The sequence below is a fragment of the Amblyomma americanum genome, chromosome 9, assembly GCF_052857255.1.
Source record: "Amblyomma americanum isolate KBUSLIRL-KWMA chromosome 9, ASM5285725v1, whole genome shotgun sequence".
Classification (NCBI taxonomy): Eukaryota; Metazoa; Arthropoda; class Arachnida; order Ixodida; family Ixodidae; genus Amblyomma; species Amblyomma americanum.
The window spans coordinates 139,944,496-139,965,860 of NC_135505.1; the positions used below are offsets into that span (position 1 = coordinate 139,944,496).

The following is a 21,365-nucleotide window of genomic DNA, read 5'->3' on the forward strand; positions in this document are numbered from 1 at the left end:
ACCAATTATTATTATTATGCACTGCTTGGTTCATGACACGAAATAGTGCCGGAACGCCGGCACTAACAAATGTACCAAGAATATGGGTATGTACTAGCCACGTTGTCTTCCGATACCTCTCCACGCGGGCGTTTTTATTATTCTACGCGTTTAATCAAGCTAGGGCTGCATTGCTGTCTTTACAGCAGTAACCGAAGCAATAGTAATTTAAAGGGTGCCATAAACGCGTCGTTGTAGCAGTATGCTGTAGCAGCAAACTGCCGTGTTTGCTTGCTGTTTAATGAGAATGCAATGCAACAGGGCCTGGGGCTATATAGGAATCTCGGAGGATGCGTTCTCGATGAAGATGGATTTGGAGGTGGGAGTGAAGTATAACTAACTATAACCGAGACAATGGGCTTGCAAACCTCGAAGATGACTACGTCAGCTTGGAGCGGATGCTCCCGCTCTCACTGGGAAGTTGTTGTCGTTTTTAGCCTCATAAAATGGCACATGCCGACTGGAAGGCAAGGCGGTTATTTACTTCGTCTTTCGTGCTCCCGTAATTCCTGTTCTCTCGCCATTCCGGGTCGCGAACATGAACCAACTCCAGCCTAAATGGCGGTGCTGCTTCGGTACCAGAGGGTGTCATATTTCTTCTCGCATGTGAATAGCATTTTTAAATATACACTGAGGAGAATTGCTTAAATTTATTGTTCTCGGTAAAAAATGATTCTTTGATTTTTTTTCTCTGGGTATGGTGACGTTTTCCCGATAGTAAAGACGCCTTGTTGGCTGAGAAATTTTAAATAAGAAATATTTGCCGCCACTCAGTTCAAACTTTAAACGTCTACAACAAGAGGCATATGGCTGCCAGCGTTTTGAAGTGAAAGCTTCGACTCCGGGATTTTTTCCAAACAGAAGTCAGGGTGGATACACGCAGTTAATTTCGAAACCGCTAAGAGATAGTGACACCCTTTTTTTGTATGTTTCAAGCTCATGAAAGCTCCGCAGTTGGTAAGAAATGTATTTTTGTGATTAGAATGGTGTTCCCGATGTCGAAGTCGGCCAACTTCAATTTCTCCTCAGTGTCCCTGCAAAAGCATGTCGTTAAGCATCGCGGGCCTCACCGGCGATCACTGAGGAGAAGACCAGGGGCAGGGTGAGCATCTTGTACATGCGCAGAAGGATCTCTCCGGGCACCGAGATGAGCGTGGTGATGTCCTCATTGGGCTCGGCGGCCGCCACGGAGTAGCCCAGGATGAGTCCCAGGATGACGCCCACGATGCTCAGCATGAGCTGCAGGTGCTTCCTCATCCATGACAGCACCTGCAGGAGGAATCTGTTCTCGAAGCAACCCTGCAGGGCGCATCTATCCGCCACTCAAGGAACATTAATTGCGAGACATCTCCGTCACGGCGCCACGAGAAATTAAAGCGCTGGGTTTTTCGTGGTGTTGACGTTTGCTCAACAGTAAAATAAGCTTTCTCTGGAGTAAAATTTCGTTTTAAACACTTCTTCGCGCCAGTTGGACTCAAATTCGTGATGTTCGTGATGGCTTCGATCATTTATTTTATGTACTTTTATTATTTATTTACAAATGCTGCCGTCTTGACAGTAAGATATCAGGTTGGGTATATGGTAATAAAAGAAACAACGATAAGTAGGAGAAAATACATGATTAGTAAAATATATAAATAAGGCTAAGTAACAAAGGAAAAAGCGGAAATGATAACTTTTTGTTGCATAATTACGCATTGTATCAACAAATTGTTTAGCTGGCCGATGTGGGTTTGGCTTCATTTTACTGGCCGATTTTTCCCGCTCTTTTCGTCTGACGTGCCGTAGAGTTTCCTGCGAATCTGCAGTTTGTAAAAATAAATGAGCAAACAAGGGCAGCAGTCAAACGTGACTCAATATTCAGGCACAAAAACGCTTTGTTCCCTGAATCTGATGAACAAAGAAAATCTCACCTGACGTCACCGGAGCGTGCTTGCGGAAACGGCCGGTGGCGGCGACACTTGCCCGTAATTTTTCGATGTGTTCTAGTTTTTAAGAGGCCTCTTCTTTGTTAAAGCAGTTGCGTAGTCATCACAAAGTAGTGATAAGCCAGTGTAAGCATACTTTCGTTTGGCCGTAGAGCCTTGCTAATACATACTCCTCTTAAGTATAAAGGTGTCTATATGCGAAGAAGTAGTGAAACCAGAACTCTGAGTTAGTTGGCCCACTCATAATTGACTTATAGCGTACATCTGCAGTTTAGTGAACCATTTTAGGTGATCAGAGTCAGTTGTTGAGCAGTGACCATACCATTTATTGGGCGAGTTAGTGCTTACGATGATTCATAACAGCGCGACAGACGGGACAGAAAAGACAGGACACAACACCCCCGTTCTGTGTTGAGTCCTCTCTTCTCTGTCCCGTCTGTCGCGCTGTTATGGATCATTGTTGAGCATTACTTTTTGAATTTGTAGGAATATCAATACCATTTCCAAAGCATGGTTTTCAGGGCTACAGGCTTCGATTCCAGGCTATATAGTTGGGGTGCGGATTGTTGCTGTTTGAATTGAAATCAAGTTGAACAGTTCGTTCTTTTCCTCGTTGTTTGCAATGTGCTCTTAGTGTGTGCATTTCGTCTGCCTTTTGCAGGTAACAGAATTATATCTGAGCTCTTTTCCTTTAATTATACTGAAAAATCACTTTTTCTGAAATGTGTTACTGCCCTTGATTGCGTTGTCATGATGTTTCTTTTTTTGCATGGCACATTTTGGGCTGATCACTGATTGCGTAATAGCGAATATGTGCTCCTAACATCACCATCACCGTTCATGCATCGGAGAGCTTTGCTGGCTGTGCAAGTTACCTTTTTGCATATTTCAGGGTCAAGATGTTGCATATTCTGCGGAACTTGCAGGGGTCCGGTGGCACGGAAGGTGCAGCTGTTTCTCTGGAATTACCTTTTGCTCAAGATCAAAGAAATAAGAAATAAATTGTTTTTTGTTCTTTATTGCTTTCGTGTGATTTACTCATTGACTGACTGATTACTTGTTTTGGTTCAATAGGTAATTATGAATTCTGATTTCTGAAGAGACTGGAAACGGATTGCACATGTTCTCGGGATACTACGGCTGTTTTGCATCCTTGGGATGAAGAACGGATGGAGTAACTCTCAAAGCCAGCACAGGATCGGTGTCAACTTACGTTACTACGTGACCTGAATTCCGTTTTCAAGCCACCCAGAGTTGTGCCCAATTGTTATCGGTGAAACGCGGTGACAAAACCGTTTTTATTTCATTTTTAAAAATATGTATCACCCCTCACTGCTATTCCCGCTCATAATTGGAAGCTGATTGATTTATCGGATACCCATCAATTCTGGGCAAAAGCGTTTTTGAGCGGGAAATAGATTATGAACGTAATTTTTTCTTATAACGAACGAGTTCACTATAACAATTAATACATTAGCAGATCACCCCATGCTACACTTTCAGTTTTTTCTATTAACGTTTTTGCTGTCGCCAAAAGCGTGCCCCATTAGTTTTCTAGGGCAGTCTCAACTGTTCGATGTGATTGATGGAAACGCTTTAAAAGAAACTTTTTGCCATATATCAGAAGATCGGACAATTAGCTTCAATATTTCTATAACTGTATCTTACAATTTTCCAATTTTCACAATTTTTGTCCGAGTATGTTGTACATGTGTACGCCTTAGGAGAGTGCGCCAACTCTAGGAGTAAGGTCGTGCTTTTTTAAATAAGTATAGGCATCAAGTTTTAACATAAATGTTTTCTTCTTTGCTATGATGCGTAACAGATTATTATACATGGTTCACTTCAAGGCGTTCCCCCATGAGCGGCAAATCATTTAAAATTGATTTGATTTTCTCATGGTGTTTTGCTTTCAATAACCGACGACTATAACATCAGAGTTCAATATAGATCACTTGGGACTTGCTTTCTCATTTTAACTGACTACAACACATAAGCTTGCAGCCTGCCTCAAGAGCCGGTATGACAAAGAACAAGATAGCAGCGATTATATCCCAGGCTTGTCAATCCTCATATACTATACCTATACTGGACTTTGACGTCGCAGCCATGGTTCAGCACACGAAAGCGAAATTGTGTATGAAAGAAGAAATGCAATTATAAATTATTTACCCGGAATAGGTGAATTACATGTGACGACTCATGCTTACGGATATCTTGCGTATCAGTGCAAAAAGGGACACAAAAAATTCGGTGTCTGTACTCTGTTTAACTGCATGAGCCAAATACACATGCCAAACCATTTGATTGTATATAGTTTCCTTCCTTTATATCCACACCGCAATACTTAAATTTTGATATAGACGGTTTATTGGCAACTTTTTTGAAATGAACGCGCTACTTGCGAAACAAAAGAGAATACAATGACAAAGGCAACGCACCACAAGCCCAGAAGAAGTGTACGCCGTTTTTGCCCTTCAATGTAGTGCGTTGCGTTTCCTAAACTAATGATCATCCAACTGTAGCCCCAGCTGTGTTACCTTTATTGTTTCCCAGCTACACGGAATTCACGTATCGTTTCTGCTACACGCCATACCTTTATATTAAAGGAAGGTAATACTAGGAACAAAAAGTGATTCCAATGACATCTAAGCTGCGTTACACCCGGCTGAAAAACCAAGCCCTCTCTCATCTTGCTCCAGGTGCAAGCTACGGTGGTGCGAACGCAGCGATGATTCTCCTTCTTCTCTTTAGTAAGCATGGCACATTACCGACAGAACTTCTTCCCTGGCTTCACAGTTATCAATTCGAAATCATCTCACTCTTCGTAAAATCGTTTAAATAAATAAATGCAGGCAACGAAGAAAATGGAAAAAAAAATAGCATTACAGATCAGCGCACTGCTGAAAATACTCATTTTTTTTAAACAATAGCCTGCCATCTAGCGCAGAAAAAAAAAACTCTGCTGAGAATAGTGCGGCAAGCGGTCACCGGATGGCGCCAGCAGCCCTTTCTTTTGCAACGATGTGACGATCACAGAAACAAATGGCCGCCAGCTAGTCGGGGTGCAAGACATGTGCAAGCCTCTTCCCCCTGCCGTTGCATCGCAATCGTGCAGTCGCGTGTTCGTGTAAGGACAAGTTTAAGCATGCGTCTGTTGGGTGCTGGCAGATTGCGAGCTGATAGTGCAATAGACCCACGCTTAAGGCTACAGAGAAGTTGACCGTACGCTATTGCGATAGGTCACCGCCTGCGGTTATCAGACCGGCGTTTGCGCGCGTAGTCTCGACAACCACGCCTCGGAGTCGTCTTCGGACAGCCGCATTTGATTTTCGCTCGCCGGATAACATTTCCAAGGCATTCTGGTATGTACTACCTTTTCTTTCCGGGTCGTTTCTGCCTCCTCCATTTCGTGGCCTTGCCTGCAACGAAGAAGCATAGTTTCGGTATTAGCGTACAGGGGGAATCCCCCGGCACGCAGTAGGTTCGTAAGGGGAATTATTGTGACTGTCACGGAATGCAGTAAAGAAAAGCTGTACAGAATTGATAAAGCCATTGGCTTTCTTTCATTTGTAGCCGCTACCGGTCCGTTCAATTCGAGGTGAACTAGACAACTTTTCTTGTACTGGCATTGCGATCACCTTATCTGAGAAGCTCGCCGTGTGATTGATTTCACGGACTATGACTCGCAAATTCGCCATAGCAGATGCGCGGAAGTTATGCATTTCGAGCTTTTGTTCTCTGTACAGTGATATTAAGTGATCTTAATCGGGTAGTAGGATCGCACATTGATCGCTGGTTGTGTAGTCTAATAAGCACAAGACCATATCGGATTTGACATTCAATCCTCACATTTGAACTGCTGTTCAACATTTCAACTCACTTGAAGGACCCTGTTTATTTACGAGCATTTTTCAGTGTTTGTTATAGACACGTCAGTTCTATTTTATCTCAAATCAGCAACGGTGTCTTTAATTACAGCTCGCACGCCCCGCAGAACAACAAAGGATTCAATTGGATAATTTCTCCTGGAAGCTAAATGGGTGAAAACCAGTTCTGTTTTGCACCGCTCGTTGCATTCAACCATTTCAGCGCAATCGGTGCTGGCCACCCAACAAGATCAGATTTCTGGGCAATTGAACTCAAATGGACTACCTGTTGCACCAAAATGGTTACTCAATTGGTTTAAACTGCCTAGTGACGAAAAGAAAATAAACTCTGAGAGTTCCATTTAGAACTACATCGCTTTTCTCCCAGTAATGCTGGGAGACGCTGAGCCATCTGCCAACCTTTCTACAAAGGAATTCAATTATGAGATTTCCAGCTTTTATGGAAATGAAGCCAACAATAAGCATGCATCACATCTGCAATTGACACTATAGTCAGACCAGACATTATAAAATAAATGCAAAACGCTTCTAGAGAACATAATTTCGCACTCACTCTTATATACACAATACATGGAGGCAGTGGCTGTTCTTCCTTGAGGGAAGTTATTTGATATAATCACGCCAGCGGTGAAAGGGGAAGTGATGAAACAATTCAGGAGATTAAGCTGCTAATATTAATTAGTTGACTGTTTTGTTTTTGCATACATCACTATGCAGATCCTAGACAAGAGAACAACTGTGTTCCAATCGGACTTTCCAGTTATAAAGTCTAATCCGAATGCAATGTTTTATTGTTTTTTGTTTTTACTTAGAAGCCAACTGGGCCGTTTGACTAGAACCGGGAAACCATTTGGGAAACCACATGGAACCTCAGGAACCAGATGTGTGACACAATCGCAATGGCAGAACCAACTGTACCCAGGAATCATGAGGGCAAATGGCTGTCCCATTGGGTTCATTACATTCCATTTTGAATGTCTACTTGGGCTCATTTTTTTTACTTGTGCGGTGCTACTAAAGTTATGTGGATTTCCGTTAATCCAGCCAGACATCAGCAAAATCATGTTTCATTTCGTCAGGGGGAAGGAAGACAGCGATGATGCGGACATTATGGTCCCTTGAGTTAACCTGATTAAAAAAAGCATATAAATTAATCTTAGGGCTATTTTTAATAATTCTAGTGGAAATGCATATGTGTCTTTCATGCCTTGAATCATGCTAGGTTACATGTATAGGAGAGGTTTATAGCACATTATAACGCCATGAGATGTGGTAATGGCAAGACGTTCTGCACAACAACTGCCGAACCACTTGCAACCTACTACAATAAAATATATCCGGACCTTTATTATGCGCTGTTTATAACAGCATAAATTACACTCTAAACTCATCGGACGTTAGAAACAAGAAATATGACGCAGAGAAAATTCAGCGGTAAAAAGTGTATTTTTTATTACACGTTTGCATCACCCGTACACTCCTTTCTTCGCTCAAAATGACATAAAGCAATATCCTGCTCCAGGCCAACTGTGAAAACTTCAGAAAAGTTATTGTGCTGATTCAAGGAAGTCGGTAGCGAAAAGTTTGTTTTACAAAATCGCACATAAAGATTGGCGAAAATTCAAGTTTTCACAAGCTTTCCGCATTGCTTTTATGAGCGACGTAGCGTTTGAGGCCAATTCCTTTTTACTTATATGTGGAAAATAATGAATGTAAACACGAGTAAGCTCAAGTGAATGAATGATGCTCAAGGTAGCAGTTGAAAGGGCTTTTTCTAGTTGAAAGTTTCAGTTTTGCAAACTTCTCACTGAAAGTCCGCGATTGCTACTTACTCATTATCGACGTCCAATTTAATGAGTTCGCTTAAGCGGAAAACTCGTTATGAGTCATGCGGGGTAAAAATCAGTAAAAAACAAAGCGCGGAATTTTTTTTGGGGTACAAGTTGTCAATATTAAAAAAAATTCTGGTCTGAAAAACAAAAGTGCTGTTCAATATATTTTGTAAAACGCAATTTTCTACCTCAAAGCTGAGTAGTTTATTGGAATTTTTATCGATTCCGTTATGCCATTTTCATTCCTTTTGTGGACACGTTTTCACATTTTGAATGAGAGCTTTACCGGCAGGGTAATTACTAAGCAGGCACCACATGAACGTCCTCTGTAAACACACCTTTCCAGACAGGCACATCGATCTCCTGGGCTTCTCGACTAATCTACTCTTGTTTTTCGTGTGATATTCTCCCAGCGATTTCTCTTTCGAAATTAGCTGCATTCGCAACTACATGTTCGCCTTATACTTAATCCTCAAAGCTGCCCAGCTGTCTGTAATTGCCTCATTTATTCTAAGCTGAAGGGCCTTACACTACATGAGTACCTGTCGTTTCTCTGATTCTACGCGCCAAGAAGAAGTACGTATCTTCTACGTACACCTTTAACCTAAAAGGATAAAATTGTTCTTTCAGACGGGAAGAAAATGTTCTCTTTTAAATCTGTCTTTGTCAGCCCGACATAGTTCTGAGGCCAGTGCATCTTGAATCTATTTTTGCAGTACCAGATGGCTAACTCTCCACTCTGATACCTTTATTTGGGAATACGATTAGAAAACACTGCTTCGAAATATGACGTCGAAAGAGGCGCGCAAAATAAGGCGCTAAACACTGCATATTTCCTACACGGGGCGATTTTTTTTTTACATTCTCAAGCCTGAACTGTCTACCCAATTACGTACTGTGGTCAAGTGCCTATACAATCGAAATTCGCTCTAACGCAACGGATTATAACGAAATAATGGATATAATGAAGGAATGATGATTCCCCTTGGATGCTCGGTCAACAGGGGCTATAACAAAGCTACGGCTATAACGAAGTAATCGCTGGGCCCCCTTCACCTTTGTTATAAAGAGATTCAACTGTATTTGCATTACACGGTGTTCTCCACGTAGGAGCGGCGACATCTAAATTATTACAACGACAACACAAAAGTTGAACGATTGAAGAAGTTCATGGAGAACTTCTCGCTACAAACTTTTTCGACCGTTCATTGCACAGATACCTCCCTTATGCTTCGTGCGCTTAAAATGCTGTATTATGCTGTATGGTATAGCGACAGCGTTAGACAGGCGAAATAATGTGTTCCTTTTGCTGGTGTGTGCGAGGGGCAAGGCGTCCGCCGCTTCTCGTTCTACTCAGGGGCGTGACGTCATGGTTAATGACACACTTCAGACATATGCTGTTCGTTCTTTTTTTTTGGGGGGGGGGGGGGTGGCTGGCCGTAACATATGGGCCCCTAGTAGCTGTGCGCTATCATCCACGTAGACCCACCTCCAAAAGCAGCTGTGCTTTCTTGACTGTGCCCTTGCAAAGAGCACAGCAAACCAGCTGTGCCACTCTGCTGGAGTGGCACAGCTACAGCTACATAGCTACAGCTGCAGCTACAGCTGCAGCTACAGCTACATACAGCGTGGTTGATTCCTCCAGGTGGCGTCACGTCATTGGCACAGTAAGGTGACTGCCAATTACTCGGGAACTCTACACAACCATATTTTCGGAAAGAGAACAGGGAAATAGCTGCGCCCCCTTGCGGAAGGTTGAGAGACAGAACCTGACGGTTTACTGACGATCGCGCAATCCTTGATCGCCGCTGTCCGCAGACACGAGAGAGGAATCAGCAGCAGTAAGCATAAAACCTTTTTTTTTTCGTCATTTGACAGGCTTCTATCTAGAGTGATCGGAGTGTTCCGTCACGCGCACATACAATTAATAATTGGTTTTTTGGGGAAAGGAAATGGCGCAGTATCTGTCTCACATATCGGCGGACCCCTGAACCGCGCCGTAAGGGAAGGAATAAAGGAGGGAGTGAAAGAAGAAAGGAATAGGTGCCGTAGTGGAGGGCTCCGGAATAATTTCGACCACCTGGGGATCTTTAACGTGCACTGACATCGCACAGCACACGGGAGCCTTTCGTTTTTCCTCCATAAAAACGCAGCCGCCGCGGTCGGGATCGAACCCGGGACACATATAATTATAATTGGTTTTTAGGGAAAGGAAATGGCTCAGTATGTCTCATATATTGTTGGACACCTGAACCGCGCCGCAAGGGAAGGGATAAAGGAGGGAGTGAAAGAAGAAAGGAAGAAAGAGGTGTCGTAGTGGAGGGCTCCGGGATAATTTCGACCACCTGGGGATCTTTAACGTGCACTGACATCGCACAGCACACGGGCGCCTTAGCGTTTTGCCTCCATAAAAACGCTGCCGCCGCGGCCGGGTACGAACCTGGGAACTCCGAATCAGTAGTCGAGCGCCCTAACCACTGAGCCACCGCGGCGGGTTGAACCCGTCACGCGCACAGAATTGAAAAATACGTGTGAAAGTATTCGCAAACAATGACGCAAGTTTCTGCGATACAGTCTACTGGTTATCTCATGGGAAGGCGGAGTTGCGAATCCTGAAAGCTTTTCCGCGTTGCCGAGGTTAGGTTCACGTTGTTTCGCCTTCGTGGGCACTCGTCGGGGAACCGACCACTGACACTGGAACTATGATCGAATACAATTTAAATCTGGAGTGGAGCTACGTCCATATTCATGACAGCCCCAGTGTTCCTCTGGGACCAGCAAATAATCCGTGGATAAACTGTTCCTGTTATTTAAACGAAAATTTAATTAGAATATGAAATTATAAGCCCGAGAAGTTTGATGCATCCTGTCTCGATTACTACATTAAAAGGATGATTTAATTGATTGTTCTGATCGGTCCGTTGAGTAACTCAGCACTCTGCGGGCCATGGCTCATTGTTGCCGACTGCTGTTCCTTTACAGCTGTGTTCTACTACGAGGTACGTTTATGAAGTTTATGAAGCTATTGCGGCTGGGAGCTTAATTTTTCTTTACGTATTCCCAACGCCACGCACTTTTGACACCGGTGGACGAGCTGCGGCAGACCATCGCTGTAGAAAACATTTTGAGAGTTCAGGAAGAGCTTTACCATAGGAACATAATTAATCTGAAACCACTATTAAGCTAGAAGGATTTACTCCAACATTTGAGATTAACGAGGAAAGTATTGCGCCGAACCGCACAAACATCTAAACAGGGAGCAAGAGGTCATTTTAAGGAAATTGCAATCGAAAACTTATACAAATCTTGTCAAATTCAGCTATATGTTTCCAAATTCGCATGATCCTCACTGCACCTTATGCGGTGAAGCGGCTGACTTATACCATATGATATGGGAATGCCAGAAAAACCCAGCTATACCAACATAACTCAACAACTCAGGACTGGGAGGCGGCGCTGTCCAGCTCACATTTGGAGGGCCAGCTATCGCTGGTGAACTGGGCAAGAGCGGCGGCAAAAGCCAATGGGCTCCTGGAATGAGGGCCCACCCAACCATGCTATGCATTAAACCTTTCTCTCTGTCTTTGAGTAAAAACTTCATCGTCGTCTCGGAAATCCTTCCAGCGGAGCGGGCTCTTTATATGAAGGAAGAGGAAGATGGCGTTGGGTGTGAAGTTGGGTGTGTGGCGTTGGGTGTGATGCTGCGCTGCCGCATCCCCCCTCTAAATTTCTATTTACACAAGTTGGATTTGGCGCTCTCTCCCCTTTGTGCATTTTGCCGTGAGCCTGAATCTATAGGACATTTTTTGCTTATTGTCGCCGATTCAACTCTCTGAGAAAAAGGTTGCTGGAGGAGCCCTTGCAGCATCTTGGCCTTAGTTTGAGCAGCCCGCTCTTGCTATCATTTGGCGCCACCACATTTGGGTTGAGCCACAGATCTGTTTGTACCGCTGTTCTAAATTTCCTGATAGAATCTCACCGACTGCCTTGCTAAGTGTTCCAAACTTTTCTTTTCTATCAATTATTACATTTTGAGTTAATAATTATTATTTAATCCCTCTCTTTATTCTTATTCTTATAATTTTTAAATCAAAACTCTCACCCCTTTTCTGTTCATGAGGAACAATTCACCGGTGTTGCGCTCCCACGTGCTTTTCCTTTTTATTACCTGCGTTCAGGTGAACAGTCACCCGATTCTTGGCCGATCCCCCATTGTGGTATGTGCCATTTTTTGATAGGCTAACAACAACTACTGAGGCGAAGAAGAAGAAGAAGAGGAAGAAGTCGGGTGAATATGGAAGACGTGGCCCAATTTCGTAGCCTTAAGGAGGTCGCATGTGTTAGCGTCACCTGCGCTGAGTGAACCAGCGCGTTGTCACGGAACAGACAGGCACTTTTCGCGAACCATATTCTGCGGTTTGCCTCGATAACGTTCCGCAACCTGGTGAGAAGCTCACGGTGACACCTCCGTGCGATTCTGTGGCCTGTGTGGACGCAGTCTCTGAGAACGGCACCACGCCCGTCCCAGAACACGCTCAGCTTGACCTTTCCTGGTGACGGCACAGCCTTGGCCTTTCTTGCCGCTGGTGAGTTCTCATTCTGGCATTGTTTGCTTTGTAATTTCATTTGTGGGTCGTAATTGTGCTCACAACACTCGTCCGTGGTGTTGAGGTTGTCGAAGAAGTCATCACCGTCGTTCATAGCCAGCTTCAGCATTTTTCGGCTGCTTCCTTCCGCGAGTCTTAGTGCATTGGCGTCAGCAACCGTGGAACTCGGCGCGCGGCAATCTTCGTCGTGTGCAGATTGTTGTGAAAGCTGTTGTGCACCAAGCCTGCACTCGCGTGAACCTGTTGCGCTCTTTGTTCAGCACTTGTTCGCCGGTAAGCGTGCACTAGAGAGCCTCCACTCGGGCAGGAATTTGGGGTTCACAATCGGGCGGCGTTCTGCCACCGCGTTCATTCATCGTACAGTTGATTGACTTCATTGAAATCGTCTACGTCATTTCACAACAGTGTCATAAGCTGGGGCATTGTCGTCGTACGCCGCCACCGGCTCGACATGAATCTCCTTGGAATTGTGCTCCTTCGGATGTTGAACACTGCTCGTGCTTCAACTTTCCCGATGGACGCTTCCATTTTTGTCTTGATGCTGCAGGGGGCTCCGCATGCTATATAGAACACAATTTTTGCACTTCGCTAAAATCAGAGGGACGTTCACTTGTTTTGATACTTATCGTGTCCTCATTTCAGTATGTTGGGCGAGTTGGTTTTTAACTTCCATATCAACAGCGTTGAATACGGGACAGAAGGAACACACACAAGTCACACAGCGCTCTGTTGTGTGACTCGTGTGTGTTCCTTCTGTCCCGTCTTTAGCGCTGTAGATATGGATATCGCGTACTCCTGTTCCAGATTTATGGTACCGGTAATATACGAACCTATGAACGCCGCCTGTAAAGTGCACTCATTCGCAAGCCGCTAATGCACTGCAGCTACTGTGCTAGCCACACCGTTTACTCCCAGGTGCATTCAGCTACCCCCGGATTCGTTCCCCTGTCACACTGCCTTCGAGCAGCTTGGTGCCTATTTGTGAGCAATCACAGGCACCAGGCGACCAAAACGTCGCCTCCCTATTCAAACCATGTTCATGAACAGTGCACGCGGGATCATGAGAACGCAGTAGTAACTACGATGTGTAGCTTACTGTAGGAGGTAGTTAATTGAAAATCGCTTAATTCGAACTTCCTGTTTATTCGAACAAACGTTCTGTTCCCTTCTAGTTGGCATTACCGAAATTCCGCTACGTCCGGAATTTGTATTGCAGCCCGTAGTTTTCACTATGGTTTTTTCATGGTACAAAACATCAGAGGGAGTTTATATTCATTCCTACCTCTTTGTATGATTTGTTTCTAAAGTCCGTGTAGGATCCATATCCTGCGGCTCAGCCACGGGAATAACATGCGGACCTCGTGTGGAATTCGACGTGAGCCAAACGGAAAACAAGCTCAACGTGTCAGTAGAGCTTGTTCGCGAGGCGGCGCCTCGCCCCTTGTTCGCGCTGGTGCTGGCGTCAGGTGTCTAGCGCCGACAGTCCCACGATCACAGCGCGCGTTTCGGTCAGATTTCGGCTGAGAGTAAGAGAGGGAGGGGGGGGGGGGGAGGGGGCTCGCTTTCCGGTCTCATTTCTCCGCATTGTGCAATCGCACCAGCCCTAAGCATGGCCTGACTCGAGCGGCGGCAATGAGTTCGGCCGTGCCCTGAGAAAGCTGTCGCGGGAATTGTTGCGTCCGTATGAAAAAGACAGATATAGTCAAGTTCCAGGAGCTGCGGGAACGCATTGTCACAGATTGCTTACAGACACTCCCGCGATGTATTTTGTAGAGGTAATGTTGTTCTGCTACTTGTGTTCTCTTCTTAATCTTCACATTCTTCGGCCATGTTTCGATGGAGGCGAAACGCAAAGGCGCCCGTGTGATGTCAGTTCACGATAAAGATCCCCAGGTGCTCGAAATTATTCCGGAGCCCTCCACTACAGAACCTGTTCCTTTCTTCTCTCACTCCCTCCTTTATACCTTCTCTTACGGTGCGGTTTAGGTATCCCTTGGGATGTGAGAGATACGGCGCGATTTCCTTTCCCCAAAAACCAAAACCATTCTTCGAAGTTCACCTTGATAAGCTGCAAGTAGCGTGCACTCTTAGCGACGCGGGCACGCAAAAGTTGTGTACGCTAAGTGGGGTCTGGATTGAAATGTGTGCTTTTAAAGACGGGAAAAGCTGTAGTTGGGCCGCCTATAGCGTTTAAAAATCTGTCTCATAAGCCTCGAAATGTGTTTATGCATTGAGAAACAAAGCCCGCCGCGGTGGCTCAGTGGTTAGGGTGCTCGACTACTGATCCGGAGTTCCCGGTTCGAACCCGACCGCGGCGGCTGCGTTTTTATGGAGAAAAAAACGCTAAGGCGCCCGTGTGCTGTGCGATGTCAGTGCACGTTAGAGATCTCCAGGTGGTCGAAATTATTCCGGAGCCCTCCACTACGGCACCTCATTCTTCCTTCTTTCACTCCCTCATTTATCCCTTCCCTTACCGTGCGGTCCAGGTGTCCAACGATATATGAGACAGATACTGCGCCATTTCCTTTCCCCAAATACCTATTATTATTATTGAGAAACAAAAATGAAGAGCGTGCCGGTGAGGTGACGCGAGGCACACATGACACATACTGAAATTTCAAGATTTACTCGTGACATTGCAAGTGAAAACGCTCCCTTTGACCGACGAAGCCCATGCGCCATAAGTTCAAGATAAATGCGCTGCGATATATTTGGAATACGTTTGGTTGCGATTACTGTTTGCTCGCGCGGTCGTTGCAACGATTAGCGCTGAACACGTTTCCATCTGTCCCAGTATGTGGTGTTTCTGGTCGTGTTTTTTTTTTTTTGCTGGTGTCGGAGGCCCCGCACTGTAAACACAATGGTAGAATGCCGTGCGCACTCAGATAAAAGGCTGCGATAGCGAAAACAGGTATCGCTCATATCTCTTCGCATATATCGTGAGGTAGTTGTAGCGCTGGCGCGGAGACCTGCCTGAGCCATCGTATTCCTCGAGAAGTGGACGCACCAAAGGAAAGGCTTTCAAATTCTGTGCTTCAGACTGGGGTTGCTGGGTTAACGTCCGGGCATCCTCTTAGGCAACGGGATAATTTACTTTAAAGAAGATAATTACGGAGAATGTGAGTACCGCTACCGTTTCGCTGTTGTCTGGGGTCATTTCCAGAGTACTTCTAGTAAACGAGGACTTCAGCGCGATTGACTGGTGCTCAGTCAATGATGGAATCATAGCACAGTTCATGGCAGGCACTAAAGCGATGTGTGCTGACCAAGAGTGAACGGTATTTGCGTTACTTTCTGTGCTTATATACTGTAGCCATGATTATTAATAAGCGGAATTTCTGACTCACCATAAGACCAGTCAGTTGTCATTCAAGCGTGCGTAGGTAACGATGCAGTCAAGGGGACGATTGGTCGGCATGTGGCGCATCTGCTTTAACGTGCTGGGCTCGAACGACAGCTATTGGAGGCTTTTATCATTATTGTTTGGATACCACCAAGTTTCGTACTGTTGTCGAAGTGTCATTGTGCTGATGAACGCGTCTTCGAACGTCAAACCTGAGGAAGGCCACTAAACCGAAAGCTAAATTGCGCGAACTCGGTATTTTCGTGCCTGGAAATACTAGATACCTTCAGCATAGCACGTACCGCTACCGCCAACGCTTACCGCGTACTGCGCCCCGACACTGCGCACGCGTTGATTGGTCCCGACGCGGCAGGCGGAGGCGCTGCGGACGGGAACGTGGCGCCATCTGGCGCCCTCAGGGCGATCTGCGCGTGCCCAGACTGCGTGGAGGGGCGCGACACGAGGTGGCGGTAGAGGTACGGGCTATGTTAAATGTGTCTATTGCTATCTAGCGCCGACCACAGGCAAGCATAAAGACAGACGAAGGTTTTATAAGTAAGCTGTTTACGCCCACAGTGAAAGAAAAAAATTGGTGGTGGTGACAGGGATATATGCTCTTTACAGCGCAGAGCTTTGCTACGTGAAAGCAGTCGCGATCTTCTCCCTCTCCAGAATGCAATACGATAGATAACTGAACCCGTGAAACGAAGCTAGAAGCGATAAGACTGCGCTCCTACAGCGATAAAAGAAAAGTAGTTACTCAGGAAGGACGAGACCTCGCGGCAATATCCTACCAGGTTTTCAGGCCGGGCGGAAATACTTTAAACTTGTTGCGACTTTTCGGAAGGCGACTATTCCCGCTCAAGTGAAGTGTTAATAGTCCAAGCACGAAGCCATCGAACACAGACGAAGATTGTTTTGCAGATGGCGTCGACGGGGTACTCCTGCCAGCACTGCAGCATGCATTTCAGCGGCCCGGTGCCCTACATGGATCACCTGAAGAGCGCCAAGCACCAGAAAAAAGTGGCCACCCAGAGGCACCTGGAAGAGCTGACCGAAGGCGGACTACCTGTTGCCGAGCCAGCCATGGATACCCACGCATCCGCGGCATCTGCTGGCAGCGCAACTATTCTGGCGCAGAACTCTCTGCTGCCGTTCGTGTGCAAGCTCTGCAACGTGGCCATGAACTGCCAAGAAGCCCTGATTGCCCATAACAGCGTGAGTTGAATTCCGAAAAAAAAATCGGTCATGGTTTAGCATTGCGAAGCGCAGTTGTTTGCAGGGGAACACCACGGCCATGTACCTAAAGTGCGACTGAGGTGTCCCTTGACCCAGGGAACCAGTTATGCGCGTCTTAACTTTTTCATCGTCAATGCCAGTTTACCCAATGTACGCCATCGGCCTATGCTCCAGTGCTGTGTTTCTGCCACAACGTTGTGCACTCCAACGCGTGCAGCGCGTATCTTTCTCACTGTCGCCGCATAGCTCAAAGCGCCAATATTAGTTCGATAGTAGTATTAGTTCATGAAGACGGCCGTGTGGAATGCACAGTGCGAGAGTGTGTTGCAGTTTAATACGAGGCGTCATCGGCTGAGGTGGCAGTGGCCAGCGAAGCTGATCTGTTCGCGCTGCCGCGGGTTCGACTCACAGTCATAGATATTTATTTCGTTTATTTTTATTACCTTGGCACAAACACTGCAAGCATATGCATCTATATGTCTGGCTGTGTTGGACTAGCCGAGTGATGTGTGCATGAGGTGTGTGAGGTGCTGCGCTTAGTGTGTTGAAGTAACCAGGTGTCATGAGCTGTCGTTAGGTGTGGGTGCGTGGGGGTGAGCTGTGCACGGATGGCACCATGATTTCGCCGAATCGCAGTCTAAAAACTGAACAGAAAATTTTCTGTCGTGGCAACAAATTTTTTGTGATGTTTTTGACCACGAACTTGTAACAGAACTTTTTGTAGTAGCAAGAGAACTTTTTGTAGTGACAACATAACTTTTTGTAGTAACGACATAACTTTTTGTAGTAACGACATAACTTTTTGTAGTAACGACATAACTTTTTGCAGTAACGACATAACTTTTTGCAGTAGCGACATAACTTTTTGCAGTAGCGACATAACTTTTTGTAGTAACGACATAACTTTTTGTAGTAACGACATAACTTTTTGTAGTAACGACATAACTTTTTGTAGTAACGACATAACTTTTTGTAGTAACGACATAACTTTTTGTAGTAACGACATAACTTTTTGTAGTAACGACATAACTTTTTGTAGTAACGACATAACGTCTTGCAGTAACGACATAACTAACCTTTTGTATTGACAACAGGACGTTCCGTAGTGACAGCAGGACGTTCCGTAGTGACAGCAGGACGTTTTGTAGTGACAGGAGAAATTTTTGTAGTAGCAACAGAAATTTTGGGTAGTAGTAACAAGGTTTTGTAGTTAGAACAGAATTTTCTGTAGCCACTACAGAAAAGTACTACATACAACAGAAAAGGACTACAGAAAAACTACAGTACTACAGAAAAATACTGCGAAAGAGCAGAAAAATCTGTCTTTGTGACAAAAATACAAAATATTTTGTCGTATTCTTCATATGCTTCTGTAGACTTTCGACTGGGATGTCATTCAAACCTGTTACTGTGAATCTACACTACAGACACCCTGAACGTTCCGTCTCTAGCAGCCTCAGCTATTCACTGAACCCCTTCTTGTACAATTAATTGTCAACGTGCATGAATTCTGTTTCTCTCTGTCCTGCAGGGTAAGAAGCACCAGAAGGCGCTGCAGAGAGAAGAGGTTCTGCGCCAGATCTCGCTTGGCGACGGCATGCGCGCACTGTCCTTGTCCGAGTCGGCGCCCAACCAGACAACGATGTCGCCCATAGCACCCGCATCCTCGCCACAGCAGTATCAGCCGATTGAACGCGAGGAAGATGTGGACCTGTCATGCCATTACTGCGGCATCGTTCTCTTCAGGAGCCTGCAGTACAAATTGGAGCACTTGGAGACTGACGCGCACTACAACAAGAAACTCCAGGGCATCGGGCGACTAGGCGGCACGCTGCAACAGTCGCCAAATGTTGCGAATGTCGCGCAATTTATTAAGCACCCGTAATGTTGTCTCCTTTTTTTCTTATGAGGCAGGCAACGACTACTGCGGCGGTGGTTTCGTTTGAGGGTCATGCGTGTCGTTTCTGTGTGTGCTATTTGTGGGCCAAGTATTTGTGGGCCTTGGCATGTTGACGGAGAAGGCGTACTTTCTTCAAGGAAAGATGAGATTTCTTATTTTGAATGAATTATATAATATTTCCTGATGTTAGAAACAAATTCAAATAAATATGTTTGATGCCTTGTATCTGCACTCTAACCAGGAGCGATACAGACTGAATTTTTGAGGAACTTTAACAATATGTGCTAAACGCCCGCTGCGGTATATTTAGCAGCAAAAATGAACTTCTGGGCTGGAGCACCTACAATTTTAGCAAGCCTACTGCGAAATCAAATGTATTTGCGGTTGTAGTACTCAGTGTTAATTTGATGTGTCTACCGGACTTTGTGTGCGCTCTTTAATTGTGCTGATGGCAGATCAGTCTGCAACTTTCAAATAATAAACATTCTATTTCTCAATTAACATTTTTACCAGTGCACAACCATCTTCAATCACCTGCTTAATGTTGAAGTTTGTGACATTGGCCACTTTTTGGCCAGTGAACTACAGGATCCGTGGGCCCTTTGAGCATTCCTATCACTATTTTGAGTTTAAATGCATGCTGTCCTTTGGAGGTTGTCTTACGTCGAAATGGCACTTATAGCGCAAAATATACTATCCTTTTTAGCGTTATTGGGCTAGACAAAAGCAGATTGCATTCAGTAGGGCGTCGTCGATGGTAATAATATATATGCTGCTCTACCCTCGTACCGAGAGCACATCTACAGCGTGACGTCATTGTTTTACCGAGGTAGCTGTTGGTGCGACGTTCGGACGCACTGTATTGGTAATTGTCCGCAGTGCGAGTTTCCCGTAGCGGCCGATATGAGCGCTGCAGTCGCACTAAGGGAGGTTCGTCGAGCCGCCACGTGATAATCACTTTACAATTAATTCGCTGGCGAAAAAGGCTTCAACTTAACTTCAGGACAACGCAGCGAGCCTACGGAAAGTAAAATGATAGGTGCAACGTTAAGGTACAGGAAGATAGGGCAGAGCGGGTCAGGGAATAAACGCAGGTTAATGACGTCCTAGTTAAGATAAAGAGGAAGAAATGGTGTTGGGCAGGGCATGTAAGCGAAGGCAAGATAACCGCTGGTCCTTAAGGGTAACGGAGTGTATTCCAAGAGAAGGCAAGCGTAGCAGGGCGTGGCAGAAGGTTAGGTGGCCGGATGAGATTAAGAAGTTTGCGGGCATGCGGTGAGCGCAGCTGGCAAAGGAGAGGGCTAATTGGAGAGACGTGGGAGAGGCCTTTGTCCTGCAGTGGGCGTAGTCAGGCTGATGATGATGATATATAGTGTGGTTGCCGCATTGCTTGTAGCATTCTTTCCCAGCGTGTAAGCATACGGCTGCACTCAGTTGGATAACGCCGCTCTGCGTCGCACCAGCGTTATAGATCACGATCGCAAAAGGATAGCCCATGTGGATCTGGATAAACGTTCCTCATAACTGGGGTAGCTTTAGGGCGCTGCCTACGTCTATGGACGCTCAAACAGGCTAACAGCTGTCGTTTACCTCACGCGTTACGCACCTAGCGTAAACGTTATTTCTTTTTCCTCTAAGACATACTGAATGCTTTATTGATTGTCGTAACGGCTGTGATAACACCCCAGTTTTTGATAATGCAGCTGTGATAACTCATGCGCAATACAGGCCGTTGACTAAATACAGGAGCCGAAGCTGAGGGTGTTAAGGGATTGTGTTGTATTGTACGTGGTGTGTCGGTCGTGGGGTTCTATTGGGAATTCGCTTAAGCTTTGTCATGTGCTTTTTCGCATAGCATGCAGTTTTATTGTGTTTTTGGCACTTCTGTAGCAAAGGAGGCTACGCCCCAACCTGTCATTATATGTCAATAAAGGGAGTATTTTAGCAGAGGCAGTGATGAAAAAAAAATCCTTGTGACGTTTCTATCTTCAGTGAAATGTTTTCTCGATTTGACAACACACTTGTTTTTTGTTTATCGGGGTTCAGTCCCTAAAGTGACTTACATCTGATGTAGTTGAGCATCAAGGGCTTCTGAAATGCGATTAAGAAACAGCTCGAGGGAAAGGGGGACGGGCTACTCTTGGATGCACTATAGAAAGGTAGATAGGAAGTGCACTGACAGCGTACTGCGGCTTCTTGGTTTCTGTCTTAAATGAGTCATAAATGGGCTTTGACGAAGCTGTGAATGCGCCCTGATGAGAAGTAAATAGAAGTTCCTGATAAAAGCAAAATGAAAAAGACCGGAGAAATAAAATTTATGAGCGAGGGTATCTCTTGTTGCCAACGGACAAAAAACACCGAAATTGGCACAGGAGATCAAAGGGCCGCGGACTTTCGAAAAGTACTGTACAATGTAAGAAATTAAAACAATGCAAAGGCTAGGATTCCACGTAAACTTCGCCCTGGCTTGTTACATTGCACAGGCAGAAGAGAAAAGGACGTCAAAGCCAGGAATGACGTATACTTTTCGCTGGAGCATACTATGAACCATCGCGAACAAAACCGCTCCCATAAGACGCTTAAGTCA

The 21,365-nt window shown here is 45.4% G+C and overlaps 2 protein-coding genes across 5 annotated transcripts in view; one reads left to right on the top strand and one right to left on the bottom strand.

Moving 5' to 3' along the window:
- The window catches only part of LOC144104619 (excitatory amino acid transporter 2-like), a 47,532-nt gene that overhangs the window by 14,757 nt on the left and 11,410 nt on the right, over nucleotides 1-21,365 (bottom strand). The window contains exons 2-3 of the mRNA XM_077637737.1: nucleotides 5,344-5,389; nucleotides 1,110-1,308 (exon numbers count right to left, since the gene is read on the bottom strand). Coding sequence (XP_077493863.1) covers nucleotides 1,110-1,308; nucleotides 5,344-5,376 — 232 coding nt within the window. The 5' untranslated portion in view covers nucleotides 5,377-5,389. The remainder of the gene's footprint in view (nucleotides 1-1,109; nucleotides 1,309-5,343; nucleotides 5,390-21,365) is intronic.
- On the top strand, nucleotides 5,011-20,737 carry LOC144104620 (uncharacterized). 4 transcript variants are annotated; one of them, XM_077637738.1, is made up of 3 exons: nucleotides 5,011-5,332; nucleotides 16,564-16,857; nucleotides 18,410-20,737. In XM_077637738.1, the coding sequence occupies exons 2-3, from the start codon at nucleotides 16,564-16,566 to the stop codon at nucleotides 18,761-18,763; spliced, it is 648 nt and encodes a 215-aa protein (XP_077493864.1). In that variant the 5' UTR covers nucleotides 5,011-5,332; the 3' UTR covers nucleotides 18,764-20,737. The 4 variants fall into 4 exon arrangements, with proteins under 4 accessions (XP_077493864.1, XP_077493867.1, XP_077493866.1 ...); XM_077637741.1 differs by lacking the exon at nucleotides 5,011-5,332 and adding an exon at nucleotides 9,335-9,530; XM_077637740.1 differs by lacking the exon at nucleotides 5,011-5,332 and adding an exon at nucleotides 12,136-12,275 and having other exon boundaries at nucleotides 18,410-20,730.

Excerpts from the sequence above, each read along its gene's own strand:
- LOC144104620 (XM_077637738.1), top strand. The coding sequence starts at position 16,564 with ATGGCGTCGACGGGGTACTCCTGCCAGCACTGCAGCATGCATTTCAGC. Across the intron at positions 16,858-18,409 it reads CCCTGATTGCCCATAACAGC|GGTAAGAAGCACCAGAAGGC; the intron begins GTGAGTTGAATT and ends TCTGTCCTGCAG.